The sequence below is a fragment of the Procambarus clarkii genome, chromosome 13, assembly GCF_040958095.1.
Source record: "Procambarus clarkii isolate CNS0578487 chromosome 13, FALCON_Pclarkii_2.0, whole genome shotgun sequence".
Classification (NCBI taxonomy): domain Eukaryota; kingdom Metazoa; phylum Arthropoda; class Malacostraca; order Decapoda; family Cambaridae; genus Procambarus; species Procambarus clarkii.
This window is the reverse complement of record NC_091162.1, coordinates 12,509,566-12,524,235: the sequence shown is the minus strand read 5'-3', so window position 1 is coordinate 12,524,235 and position 14,670 is coordinate 12,509,566. Positions and strand designations below refer to the sequence as shown.

At 37.4% G+C, this 14,670-nt stretch overlaps 2 protein-coding genes across 4 annotated transcripts in view; both read right to left on the bottom strand.

Moving 5' to 3' along the window:
• The window catches only part of LOC123757186 (cuticlin-3), a 36,128-nt gene extending 26,251 nt beyond the window's left edge, over nucleotides 1–9,877 (bottom strand). Inside the window, exons 1-2 of one of the 3 annotated variants that reach the window (XM_069323643.1) lie at nucleotides 7,514–7,556; nucleotides 6,079–6,142 (exon numbers count right to left, since the gene is read on the bottom strand). The gene's annotated coding sequence lies outside the window, so the exon portion shown is untranslated. Of the gene's footprint in view, nucleotides 1–6,078; nucleotides 6,143–7,513; nucleotides 7,626–9,779 lie in introns of those variants that run through there. The other 2 variants (XM_069323642.1, XM_045740644.2) reach the window with 2 other exon arrangements.
• Nucleotides 9,878–10,463: 586 nt separating this feature from the next.
• spt4 (Transcription elongation factor subunit spt4) lies at nucleotides 10,464–14,649 on the bottom strand. The gene is made up of 4 exons (XM_045740646.2): nucleotides 14,368–14,649; nucleotides 12,776–12,882; nucleotides 11,913–11,968; nucleotides 10,464–10,702 (listed from the first exon to the last, which is right to left on the bottom strand). Exons 1-4 carry the CDS (start codon nucleotides 14,428–14,430, stop codon nucleotides 10,584–10,586), a joined length of 345 nt encoding a protein of 114 aa, XP_045596602.1. The 5' UTR covers nucleotides 14,431–14,649; the 3' UTR covers nucleotides 10,464–10,583.
• Between the last annotated feature and the right edge of the window lie 21 nt (nucleotides 14,650–14,670).

Here is a 14,670-nt window from a genome sequence, read left to right as displayed (position 1 = left end):
GTTAAGAGGACAGACAAGGCAAGAGTTTCCTACCTATTAGCTAGACTTGGTGGAGAGACGCTCTATGTGTCCGATGTACATGGTGGCTATCATACCCAGTGGCCTTGACGGAACATGCAAAACGAGGCATAGACAACCTGTTCTGCCCGGGAGGGATAAAATGAAAGGCCTCAGGTGGAAATTAGAACCACAGATAAGTTAGACGAATGAAGGGGAAGCTGAGAAAATACTGAAGCCGTACGAGGGAATCGAACTGATCTCCCTGAAATATTATGCACACGCACTACCAACTGGACCACGATGAGCTTAATTTTTTCCCCACCAGACTTACTACCCAAATCATTTATTATTGAAGTACCCACCGGCAGCGGCCTTGACTTCCCACAGGCAAATCCCACCCCCAGACACCTTGTCCTATCTGCAAGCCTAGCCTCTCTACAGATGGCGACTCAGTATAAAAACTGATAATAAACATGAAGAAAGGGGAAGGTGTAATAAAAAAAAAACAGCAATTAAAAAAACATGTGTTACTGTATATTACAAAAATTATACTTAAAATATAAGCCTAACAAGTAAAAGAAAAGTATGTAGCAAACTTATGATGACAAAAAACCTATCTTGAGGTTATCTTGAGATGATTTCGGTTTTTTTTTTTTTTTAGTGTCCCCGCGGCCCGGTCCTCGACCAGGCCTCCACCCCCAGGAAGCAGCTCGTGACAGCTGACTAACACCCAGGTACCTATTTTACTGCTAGGTAACAGGGGCATAGGGTGAAAGAAACTCTGCCCATGGTTTCTCGCCGGCTCCTGGGATCGAACCCGGGACCACAGGATCAGAAGCCCAGCGTGCTGTTCGCTCGGCCGACCAGCTCCATTGCAACAACAAGTTTCTTAAAACTATTTCCGTTTTGCATCTTCCCGTTTTCCTTGACTCGTCTCATAGACGTGTACACCACAGGCTGCAAGAGTGGCATCCAACGCTACTCTTATCGTTTGGTGCAGACATAAAAGTTACATGTGATTTTCGGCTGTATCACAATGCTTTCGAGTTGTTTGAGTTAAATGTATTTAATTAAGGTTATCAATTAAGCAAACAGTGCAGCTCCCAAAAGACCTATGCAGGCGATGAGTCACAATAACGTGGCTAAAGTATGTTGACCAGACCACACACTAGTAGGTGAAGGGACGACGACGTTTCGGTCCGTCCTGGACCATTCTCAAGTCGATTGAGATTCCCAAAAGACCTGTTCAACGGTTGATATTTTCATCGAAGAAGCCTTCGATATCGGGCCATGGGTGCTGCGCTATTTGGATAAACAATGTCCCAACACGTGCATTCGACCTGAAAATTACGTGAAGGTATGCTGGACACGTGGTATTTCTAGTACTGGAAATGTAACTGCCTAGCCTAACTGAGAACCAGTAACTCGGCATTTCATTGGCTATTTGAGAAATATCCCGTAATAGTCTGTGGAATATGTGGCATCACTACACACATTGGTATATTACCTTCAAGGTTCGCTGAATCACAATATTGCGATGTTTCCTTTAATATGGATATGCTCGAAGCTAATGATTGTCATCATTAGCATCAGCTAATGATTGTCTGGATTATTCATACGCTGAAAGATGAGTGAGCTACTGCCGTGCTATGATAATTGAAATAGACTTCTGCTGCTGTCTGACTTTTGTATGATTAGGATTTGTAATGAAAGATCATCAATGATATACAGTATTGATATATAAAGATCATTGACGTTCTAATGACATGTCATATTAAGTCGGAATGTCACTATTACTCAGTTAAAAATACTGTATATACATATTGCTAATGTACTAATACACAATTGATCTTTCAACTGTTGTACTGTACAGTGTAAACACGAAAATAATAAATTGTTAGGTGGTGGTTGACTACCGTACTACTGTCATTTTAAGACGGCAATACGACAATTATTCCCCATGCGAGTAAGATACATGATATTTTGAAATTAAAGATATTTGTACGATCATCTGACGCTGAAAATAGTTATACAATTAAAATTTACAGTGTCACTTCGCCAAAACGGATAATTACCATGTTCCTGCTGTCCGGAGCTAATGTGGATTGTTGCTCTATGTTAAGATTTTTTCGTGCTATAAAGATGAAAGGATAGTATTCTACCTTAACCTTCGGTCATAAAACCGTTTCCTACACACATTTGTTGCCATGGAAGGCGAGGAAATGAAGGAAGTACATGATATTCTTCCCTCTACCTACAACTGTGACGTTCTTCACAACGCTGGGATGATCAGCGCTTAAAAGAAAAACTCAAAAGATATATATTTCTGGGGGTGTGTAAATCACGAAAATTAACGCTTGATGAAAAATGTGACAGTGTTAGACCACGAAGGAAGAATTGAAACAGAAATTTCCTTAAGTACTTTAATAATACATCTTCAGAAAGATTCCTTCTGAAAAGTATTTAAGGAAATTCCTATTTCAATTCTTCCTTCGTGGTCTGACACTGTCATATTTCTGTGTGTGTTGTGGATTGAATACTTAAACTTTTAACTATTATTCGGATACTGACGCAACGGCGTAGCATTGTGGATGATTATACTAGGCAGTTATGCAGTAATTGTCTATAGGGAAAGATACACCCATACCCGTATTTATGGGTGTACGCTAGGGGTGCCTTTTGTGTGCTTAGGGGGTGCCTTCTCACCATGCCCAGTGGCGGGGGGGGGGGGGATTGGTGCCCTGAAGCTACATAAAAAACCTATACCCCCCTGAAGTGGCAAAGGGAAGTTAGGTGACAACAAAATAATTGTGGCATAAGTATGCATTCAATTTGATATGCACAACTAATGAGCAACAACGTTGAAGTTTTAAATGCAAATTATTAAATTATGATTTAGATCTGTTTCTAGAACTACTGATTCCATAATGTATTCGTCTATATGTCTGTCATCATGCATTAAGTATCACCTTCATATTGCATATAATTTGTTACATTTCTTGAACGCTCATTTGTTAGCTTACTTCTCTTTTAGTGTCAAGTGTTTACCTCTTTATACCTATAAATAATTTTTTGTCTAAATATAAAGTTTTACCCGAACACTTCGTAGTAGTGGCTTCATTTTTGTGTAACCCCTTGTACTTAAAATCGTCTCCTTATGTTTTTTGTACGCACATTCTTATGAAGAAAATTCATTATCTTATTCTCAACATTTATGAAACAGACGAAAAACAGTTTACGACTTCACCAGTTAATGAACGATCATCATGCCTGTTTTGTGTGTGCGGAGGAATATTCAGTCCAATTTTGTGACCATAAATATGGTTTATAGCCTATCTGAGTGTAGGGTGTTGTGGTGGTGGCTTGAGACCGGCGAGGAATGTGGAAGGTTAAGAGGGGGGTTTCTAATTACGTCTAATTTATATAGCCTCGTTTAACATACTACATTGTACCACCAAAATGAATTAAAAAGTATTCAGAAAAAAGGGAAATATAAATTTTTATGCAGTCAGATAATGACTCCAGAATGAACTGATCGTCTCACTCAAAGGACGTTGCCCTAACTGGAAACCAATATATAACAATATATTATAAATGCAGTAAGAGAAACCGCCGACACTACTCACCAAAACCTTTTTTCGGTAATAATGCGCAGTATTAATAGGCGAGACTGTTCAATTTTTTAGTGTTCAAAAACACGCGTCTTCCGGCTCTTGAACCGTTGTCCTGCATAATATCTAAGTCTTTATTACTTTGTAACATCGAAGCTGCTATATAGCTTTCTTGACTTAACGCTTTCTTTTGATAATTATATTGTCTGGTCATCATTATATTTACTGTATTCAGGTCGAAAGCACAAGTTAGACAGTGCGTTACATTTCCGTGTATCGAAATAGTGCAGCGTAGCATATACACAAAAATAGCTCACGAATCCAAAGGAGTTCTATGGGCCTCGATCAACTTATTAGAAATCCATGGGCCTGTATCCAAATAGTGCAGTCCAATGGTCATATAACCACTTAAGTCCCTTGGGTTATCATACACCTCTCTATCGGTGACATTAACCCAAAGTTATCAGAGGTATCTTCCAACCTAGAGTTCAAGCAATGTGTGAAGGATTTTTTTAGCATTATTCTTCTCGTTGATAGATATACATGGCACAAATAATCCTATTTGTTTCACGAATGTAAAGTTAGGAGCCACTTCAGTCACCTAGAATTTTCTTGAGACAAAATATATTTACAACACGCTTAACAACAATGTATGTACCGTTTGAACACTCCTGAACCAGTATAGGAAGGGGCCGTTACATGGTGGGCGTAGGTATATGAACCCTTACTGGCCCATCTCCCCAATATGGGTGATTACGTAGCCAACTCTCATCCTTCTTGACCTGTGGGCGTAATCCTATTCCTTTTACCGTTTGTTTAATAGCGAATAAATAAACATCGGCTTTGTGAACTATTGACAAAATTATTAATGGTGGAATATGATTATTTAATATATAAGATTCAAAGAATTTCCACCCTATATTGGGCTCCTAATCTACGCTGGAACAGTTAGCCAAAGTATACACTCACTTTCAATTATAATTATAACCGGAGACTGTCGATAAGCAGCCATAGAACAATAATTCACCAAACCTGACTAAACCGCAATGCAAGAGAAGCAGCATACAATACTTAAGGCTCATCCAACAAGGTCAGTTGACTCTTTAATTATGCTACTACTGTCTGGCGACTGTAATTATATATTTAAAATTTTTTACCACCTGCTGATTTAAATTTAATTCCCAGCGACAAGAACCTTTACATATACTCATAACGAGGTCCCCCTTGCCTAGGCCAGTTATTTGCTGACCTTCCCTAGGATACAATCCACAATAGTTGCATAATTCCCTTAATTGCATAATTTAGTTGAACATAATTTGTTCAGTTGCATAGTTCCCGGTACCAATTTTACTGCTAGATGAACTTGGTTGTTGTTGTTGTTTAAGATTCAGCTACTGGGAACTAAAAGTTCCAAGTAGCACGGGCTATGGTGAGCCCGTGATGCAGGAGAATGGGACTCCACAAGGAGGAGTCCTCAGTCCTAGTCTTTTTAACATCCTTATGGAAAACCCTCGTTACCATGACATTTGCAGAATGGGTTAAATTGCTAAGCTATGCTGATAATATAGCATTAGTCATTACAGGTCCTTCGCTTCTAAATAAAGCACAAGGTGCATTAGATAAAGTAACATCTGAATGCAGCGTTTTAGAGCTAAAAATATCTGCACAGAAGTCTAAGGCAATGAGACTAGGCGGCAACACTCCAGACAGGCACCTACGCATTCAAGACATTAACCTTCAGTGGGTTACATAATATCAATATCCGAGTGTGGCAACCCGTTCTCGCACTTGCTTAGAGTCAATATTGGCTTATTTAATAAGTGCATATGTGACATACTAATTGATTGTGAATATTTTAGTTTACCTTGAAAAGCTTCATAGAAAACACCGACCTCACCTAACCTTCTTAGTATGTTAAGATAAGCATCTTATTGCTTCTTAATTACAATTATTACTTAACCTATACCGTTGATAGGTTAAGTAATAATTGTAAATATGAAGCAATAAGATGCTTATCTTAACATACTAAGAAGGTTAGGTAAGGTCGGTGTTTTCTATGAAGCTTTTCAAGGTAAACTAAAATATTCACAATCAATTAGTATGTCACATATGCACTTATTATATAAGCCAATATTGACTGTAAGGCAAGTGCGAGAACTGTGGATAGATTTTAAAATGACATTCAACACGCAAATTCAATATCTGAAGGAGAAAGCAAAATCAAGATTAAATATAATGTGAGCAATCACAGGGCCTCGTCTAGGAGCAGGACACAAAGTGTTAAGAATGTTTTACAGTCGACGAAATACATGCAGACTTTGTTATGCAAGCCCCTTGGGAACCTCCGCCAGCAGACTTTAAGATTATGGTTCTTAAAGGAAAAAATAACCAGACAAATCCTCATCTGCTACGTAATATTGCACAGATGCATATAGAAGCAAACTTGGCATCTGACAGCTTCACTTACTTCGCAAACGGATCAGTAGACCAGCAGGGACAAGAAACCGGAGCTGCAGTTAAAGCAGGAAACTCTGTAAATAGTTGGAGACTCTCAAATGGGTGTTCGACTTTACAGAGATGCTTGCATATTCAAAAGGCTTTGGAACATGCTCTTGCTGAACACAGACATGTTATCATACATACAGATTCGAGAACTGCCATTGAAACCTTGCAACAAGAACACACATGTGATAACATTCATCTAATCATAAATGTCATATCATTAACACTCAAACGACAAGGCCGACAAGTACTTATCAACTGGGTGCCAAGTCATGTGGGAATAATAGGAAATGACATTGCAGACGAAGCTGCAAAACTTGCAACTAAGAGAAGAAATGTAGACATTTACATACCACAGAGTCTATCACAAATTAAGAAAGTAATTAGAAACAGAGCAATGCAAAAGATGTACAGTGATCACAACACAGTTGCAACATCAGGATCTGCGGGTTGGTACAAGAATTCAACCAACTACGAACCACTTGGTTTGATGAAAGGGAGCAGTAGAGCAACAGAAGTACACTTACATCGCATCAGGCTTGGATACCCATGTGCATGGGAAATAAGCTTACAGGTTCCGGAAGATTAGAGGAAATGTCCAACAGACCACTAGAACATTATCTAACACAGTGCAGAGTTTCAAACCCATTAAGATTTCAACTTAGATTCAACAGAGCAGAAGTTGTTAAACACGTGGGACAAAATCTCACTGAAGCGACCATACGAGTCAAATACTCATACTCCGCCCAAGTAAAACAGAAACAAGCAACACTTAGTGGGCCAGCCAGAGGCTTAGGGCCCCGCACAGAAATATCCCTAAAAAAAAAAACTAGGTCCAATATGGGCCGGAGGCTAAGTTGTCTGCTTGGTCACCCATGCAGTTGCTGACCACAAATATGAATTTATGAATATAACATTCATAAATTCGAGATCCACATTATATAGTTAAAATAAATGTTCAAGCAGAAGACACCGACCTTCGATATTTGCTTTATGTGATGAACGAAAACCATAATGTAAATCCGTTATTGACCCATCCACAAAATCTAGGACTACATTTGTTGTATATTTTTATTAGTATAAATGATGACTCAAAAAAAAATCAATGTTCATCATTAGCGTCTTTTGTACGAAGAACATGCACATATGCCCCAAGATCTTTCTGAATACATCCTTCTATTACATAAAAATCATCACACAATAAATCTTACTTAAACATTAGTAAATAAATAAATAAAGGCCCAAATATATACATCTACACAAAATATGCCGGGTATTGAGCTGCATATAACATTATACTAAATCACTCCTTAAAAAAAAGGTAATAAACTTCAAAATTACACTCTGAGTACATGTTATTGCAGATGAGCAATTATGGCAACAGTTGAAGAGTGTCTTACCTGATTGTGGTGGTGTTATACACGTCCTCTCACCGCCTCGTCCGGTCGTCGACTGACAGTCTGAGGCAGACTCCTCGCTCGTCGCCTCCCGGGGCCCGCACCCACCCCGTGTTCCGTGTCAGGGGCTGTCGTACCCACCTGTGTCAAGGGCTGTCACACGCACACCCGTCACCGGTTGTCACACGCACATGTCAAGGGCTGTCACACGCACATGTGTCAAGGGTTGCCACACGCACATGTGTCAAGGGCTGTCATACACAAATGTGTCAAGGGTTGCCACACGCACATGTGTCAAGGGCTGTCGCACACAAATGTGTCAAGAGCTGTCACATGCACATGGGTCAAGGGCTGTCACACACGTGTCAAAGGCTGTCACACGCACATGTGTCAAGGACTGTCACACGCACATGTGTCAAGGGCTGTTACATGCACGTGTCAAGGGCTGTCACATCCATCCGCGTCAAGCGTTGTTATACACAGCCATTATGGGAACCACAGACCATTGTCTTCTTTAATCACATCTCCAGTACTGTAATAATTATCCAACGTGTTTTCTGGCTAAACAAGTCATTCATCGCTCAAACTGTAGTACTGTACTATATTTAATTAGTGGTTTATACCGCCAGTATTGAAGCTTTTTCCATATTAAGAAACTCATCAGGAAGAGAAGCATGACTGATAGAAATTTCAATTAGAAGTTAAATGCAGCTTAACTGCCATATATTCGAAGTAAATCTTTTATTTGGGGCGGTTTAGTAGTCTTTGAAATTTCTTACTAAATATTAATTGATGCAGCTTCATCTGCTGTACGAATACATGAACTTGTCAGCAAAAAGTAATGAAATTTATATTTAATATTAGATTGTTAGTTAATTATCTTAGCTTGAAACTTTTACAACTGAACGAACAATGCCTCAGTACTATACAGTACTGTATTAATTTTATACTGTATTAAATATAGCATTTAATACCGAGGTAATATTCAGTATAAAATTAAGAATTTCAAAGAATTTTGAATTATGTTGAAATATTTGTAATTTAGTTCATACCCATCCTGTGAGCTAGTCTTTTAACACAATAAACAGTTTATTCACAGTTTTAGTTAGGTCCAAACACACTGATTTCTGTTTAACATTTACTTAAAACAATCAGGTGATCTCACCTATTTTGTTACAAATATAGTGCATTTGTTTGACAATGCAGGATTGCTTTTGGTTTTAACTCTTTCGCTTACCTGTGGCTGCTTTTGAGAGTTGTTCTGCTCCAACAGCCTGGTCCAAATAGCAATCATTGCCCAGTTGATCTGTTGTTTCCAGTAAGAACTTGTCTAATTTCCTCTTGAAAATTTCAAACTATACTGGCAATTTTTTTTATATTTGCTGGTGGATGGTTAAATAGTTGTGAGCCTCTTAATATTCATAGTGTTCTCTAATAGTGCTTTTGACACCTCTATTTTTTACTAGGTCTATTCTACACTTCCTGCCATATACCTTAAGTTATTTGACTGTAGATTTGTAACTTAACTTTCAGGTTTATTTCATATACGGAACAAATCTGAATACTTTTGGTCTCCATTTATGAAAGTATATTCAGAGTGCTTTCAGATGAACAAACCACATTGGGTTGAAAACTCGGGTAGAGCAGCAGAAAATTATAAAGTTTTGGTCTAGTGGAAGTTCACCTGGAAGAGTTGCCATCCAGGTGAAATCACCAACAGGCTGGGTCTAACAAATTGATCTGTTATAGTAAGAGTTCTCTGTAGGCCTTCTATTTGTGCAGTTCAAACATAGTAAAGTACAAACAACCTTAAAAAACTAAATTTTAAATTGCCAGATGTGTAAATTGCATAGCACAGACTTTTCTTGCATTTTATACTTTTCTTCATATTAAATTCTTAAATCAAAGCACCTTCGAAGTAGATTTGCTTTGTTTTTCATATATTTAATTAAATTAGATTTTGGCATAATGTTGAAACTTACCTTGCTCCAAAAAGATGCCCCCATGGAGAAAGGAAAGATAATATTTACCCTGTCTAGATCATTAGTGTATGTATGTACAGTATCTACTTTAAATAATACTGTATATTTGCAGCTAGGAAATAGCAGAATTTAGAAATAATGTTCAGTACATGTTCAACTTGGGCTAGGTCAAATAGCATGAGATTTTCACAATATATCTCTTGTGCTACATTAGGGGCTATACTATTTACTAAAACTATTCTGCTTTTTCAGTCAGTCTACTGATAGAGTACTTAAACTAAACTTACTTGGAATGCTGTAACTGTATGTACCATCAAATACAGTGTCTCTAAATCTTGATAAACTTCACTAGTAGCCAAAACATTTTCTGCATCAATCTTAACTATCTACCTCACAGACTCCAAATCTGAAAGCAGCACATTATATACTGTACATTGTTGCAGATGACTTTAATATATCCCTCTGGAGCATTGTATCAATGCTCATTTCTAAATATCATTCCCCCAAAAATTAATAATTACTCCAGATATAACTCATAATATTAACCATTTTGTCTCGACCTATCACTTGTGACCATAGTTGACACATTACTATACTAATACATTAATGCTTGTGTTTTGTGTTTCCATCATAATGTTGTACATCACTTGTTCTGGGCATATCATGACAATTCTTGAACACTATTCACCATCTAGTCCTTTCTTCCATGTGCTCAGTCTTCTGTAAGACTTATCAATTTTTCAGACTTCAGTGATATTAAATGATACTGTAGTCAAGTGATATGATTCTTGAGTACTGTTCTCAAATTCAAGTCTTTTCTATACCATTATTTCTCCTACAGGTATGCACTCAAAAACGGATCAACAAACACAAATTTATGGTGAAATTGTAAATATCAAGTCACTACCAGTACTAGAAAGTCACAGATTTTCCATTTCAGTTCACGGTGAGCATGATAAAGAGAGACAAGGTGTCAAAAACTTCTTTATTAACACCTAAGAACATAAGTTAACACATTTCTCCTGATATTATAATGGAATATAAGGAGTAAAGAAAATATGAAAGTAATCTTAACATAAAACAAACTTGCTTTACAATTTTGTCATGTCTCTCGACCTATACTTAATTCCTCGTGACTTCATCTCTCGTACAACTGTTGCTGGCAGCCTGCCCGTGATGGAGATGGCATACATTCCCCTTGAGCAACGATCTATTGGCAAAGATTAAACTGTTAAAACAGACCCCACTTTCTTATAAAATATCTAAAAATTACCTCTTTATAAGAGAAATGAAGCCAAGCTGTAGAAAGAGCTACCACTCAAATGGAAGGAGTCCATTTCAGAAGTATGATCATTATGCAGATGAAGAGTCACAATAACGTAGCTGAAAAATCTTGACCAAACTAGAAAGTGAAGAGACAACGACGTTTCAGTCTGTCCTGGACCGTTATAGAGTTGATTGTGTCTGTTCTGGATCATTATCACAATCGACTTGATAATGGTCCAGGACAGACCAAAACGTCGTCGTCTCTTCACTTTCTAGTGTGTGGTTTGGTCAACATATGATCATTATATTCAGTTGAAATGCAGAGTAACAGAACACTTCCACTGGAATGAACGCATGTATTTGTTGGACCATACCATGCTCACTCCCCCCCACAAACAATATGCAGATAAGAAAATATTTAAAATTACACTTTATCAAATGATTTTTGTATTAAAGTGTGAAAACCATGTTCCAATGAAACTACTGAAAACATTGTATGGTATAAATAGCATATACATTATTGGGTGCAATGGAAATCATGGCTCCAGCAGATGGTGTTCAAAATGAATCTGTTCAAATGTCATTATACTATACATAATGCCAATAGGTATGCAAATACTATTCATAATGCTGCAAATTTGATAAAGTAGTGTTAGTGGACTAAATTCTGTCAAAAGCAAAAATAACCAAGAACACAATAAAAGATAATATATTTGATGAGGTTCATTAATATTAAACTATAGAGTTGGCATGCACTGTTGCTAGAACTAACCTATACTCCTGATCACTATCTCTTGATGCTACGAATCAAGTAAACTCATAACTAATGCACTCGTTAACAAAAACAAATAATGGTAATTTACTGCACTGCCACTGTCTAGAAGCATAAATATAAAAAGTGCACTCAAGAAAATCAAATACAGTAACTGAAGTTTCAAGAAATTTTTGTTTGATAAAATATGATAAATTTGAAGGGACATTAAAAAATAGCCATGAATGGAATTACAGTACAACTGTAGTATATAAATCTAATCCGTAGTTTCAGCAGTTGGTTGGTAAGTGACACCAAGAATGCATTACTTATTAATTATGGCAGGTCAAAAAGAGCATGAAATAATCAAGAAATTTTAATAGATTAAGCTACAAATACTCACTGATGCGTTGCCACTTTGCAACCCAACTATCTTCTGGACTCATCAGTGCAATGAAGCTGAAACAAAGAAAACCACTTTTTATATATTATTAATACAATTAATAAATTGTCTTTTGTCAGCCTCCATCCCACAAACAAATATACAGTATTACTAACGCTACAGTACTGTATATCAGAAACATTTATAGCTGTACAATGAATGTTTGATTACCTGAATCATTAGAGACTGAATCTTTTATCAGATTTTGTAATTGGAGAATTTAGATAACATTAGATAACTTAGAGATTTGGATGATCTGCCCTTTTTATAGGATACAGTAACATCAGTAATTCAGTTGCCTTATCTTAAAACAGATCAAATACAGTTTCCGTGGCAGTGCCTTGGTTGTACTCAAAATCTAGTGCTCCATCATCATCAAGACATTTTTGTCACGTTAAGTATAGGATGATTTACCTTACCCATTGGGAACAAGGATATCTGATCAACTGGGCTGTGATTCATACATTAGGCTGCAAGCAGCATCTAACAGTCTGGTTGACCAGACCACCAACCGCGAGTCCTGGTTAAAGGCTGGGCTATGGGAAGTTGATCCTCGGAAACAACAAAAGGTAACCTACCCTTCACAGAAACATTATAAAAAACTCAAGCTTCATCTGAAAGATGTTTGGTAATGCTGCAGCACCCCCCCCCCCCAAAAAAAAATGATAGAGTACTGTACTAAAATGTAGAAAAAAAAATGAGCACAATTAACAGTGATGTACTTAAATTAATGCCACACTCCAAAGGTTAATACTGTACAGGAATATCTATGATTAATAAGCCAGCATTGTACTGTATTTTGTACTACATTTCTGACTACTTACCCATCAAAATTTGAAGACGTACAGTCATACACTTGGTCACGATTCTGTTTCATGCGTAAAAATTCATCGCAGTTGTCACAGCCATCAGTCTCGAACATTTCCAAAGTCTACCAAATATATTTTTAAAGACAAAAAAGTGTTTCAATAGCATTATCACTATGGGACCTATAAAAATCACTTTATTCTAAGGTACTGTATTATATAATTTTGTATACACAAAATTTGCTATCAAAACTTCATCAATTCTTTTTTTTACCATAAAATGTCTAAAATTAAAAATATTGCAACTTTCTGTCTCAGATAATTAGTATGGCAAGATTTTTTGTAAAATTTAAATTAAATAATAACAAAAACCCCTAACAATAACAAAAGTATTAATTGGAACATTTTGTATTACCAAAATTTTAAATCTGTCTTAACCTTTCATGACCTATATGATAGAATAATGATATGAAAATAACTATTCATTTATTTATATACCTGTACAAGATACATTGGGTTTATTAGAGTAGAGAGACTTGAACTACATCCATTCATCTCATGTTCCACACTACAAGCCAACATTAAGCCAACAATGTTGTATTCTAGCAATACAGTTCAATACATTGACAGCAGCACCCTTGCTTCTTCCACCACTTCAGAAAACCAGTTTCAAAAGTACAGTAGTTGTTATGAACCCTCAATTTACTTGTAAAGAAAAATTAACATTTACTGCAAGGTAAGAAAGTAGGTAAATTACCTACCTGAAACCCACAATAATATTGTACTGTACGAGAAAAACATTCCGAGGCGACCCGATGACGACAAACGCATTGCATTTTATTTTCATTAGGTACAGCAAGGTTAAGTAAGAATAACAGGTTTGCTTAACGAGTAGTGATAACATTGAAGGATTACTGTTGAGCTCATTTTAACCATATTTTACCCAAAATGTTGCCTGTGATCAGTAGCTTCACAAAAATATATAAATACGGAACCTATACATAAACTTATATAGCATAGGGTCCCTGTAGTTCAGTCGAGTTCGTGCTCAACTCACAATTGAGAATTCCAGGTTTATATCCCGGGCAGGACAGAAATGGTTGGTGGTTGCATTACCCATCACCTGATGCCCCTGTCCACCCAGCAGTAAATAGGTACCCGGGAGTTAGTGTGTCGTGGGGTTGCATCGTGGAGAGGGTCAGTAGCTCCCCCTTGTGGGACACCTCGATATAAGCCTATGTATATATATATTCACCAGCTGTCTGTTCCCGACAAAAAGAATTATTATTATTATACCTACGTGTATTTTGTATAAATAAATAGTTGTTATTACCATAAAACCCCGTGAGCCAGAGACCACCAAGCCATTCACTACTTACCAATTTATGCTAATATTTCTAGGGTATCATTCAATTATCCTTGAGACCTGAAAACTTAAACTATTCCACAACTCCTTCCTGAAAATATCATACATATACCCGAAAATAAGCTAGGCCTACCGGAAAGTGAATTTCAAATCACGGGGTTTTAGTATTAAGGTGACCGGTGTTTTTGGTCTATGTAACCCGAGTGTGAAGTTGTGTGGGAGTATTTGTGGGGTGAGTGGTCACCTTGACGAGGGAGCACACGAGACAGGCCCGCAGGTTCCTCAAGTCCTTGGGGATGTTCTCCATGGCTGGCGTCCTCCTCCTCCTCCTCTGGCCCCACACATGCAAGTACACCACCAGACGATTCGACTACGCTTCTGTTCTCGGTGTTAAAACTGTATTTATCGCTAGGTTAGGTTGTGTTTGGCTCTGTTGGTTGAGGTTAGGTTAGCTTGGGTATGGTTAGGTTAATTTGGGTGAGGTTAGGTTAGCTTAGGTAGGTTTTGCAATCCATTGGTGGACCGTCTTGTGTACGATGTGATAAGT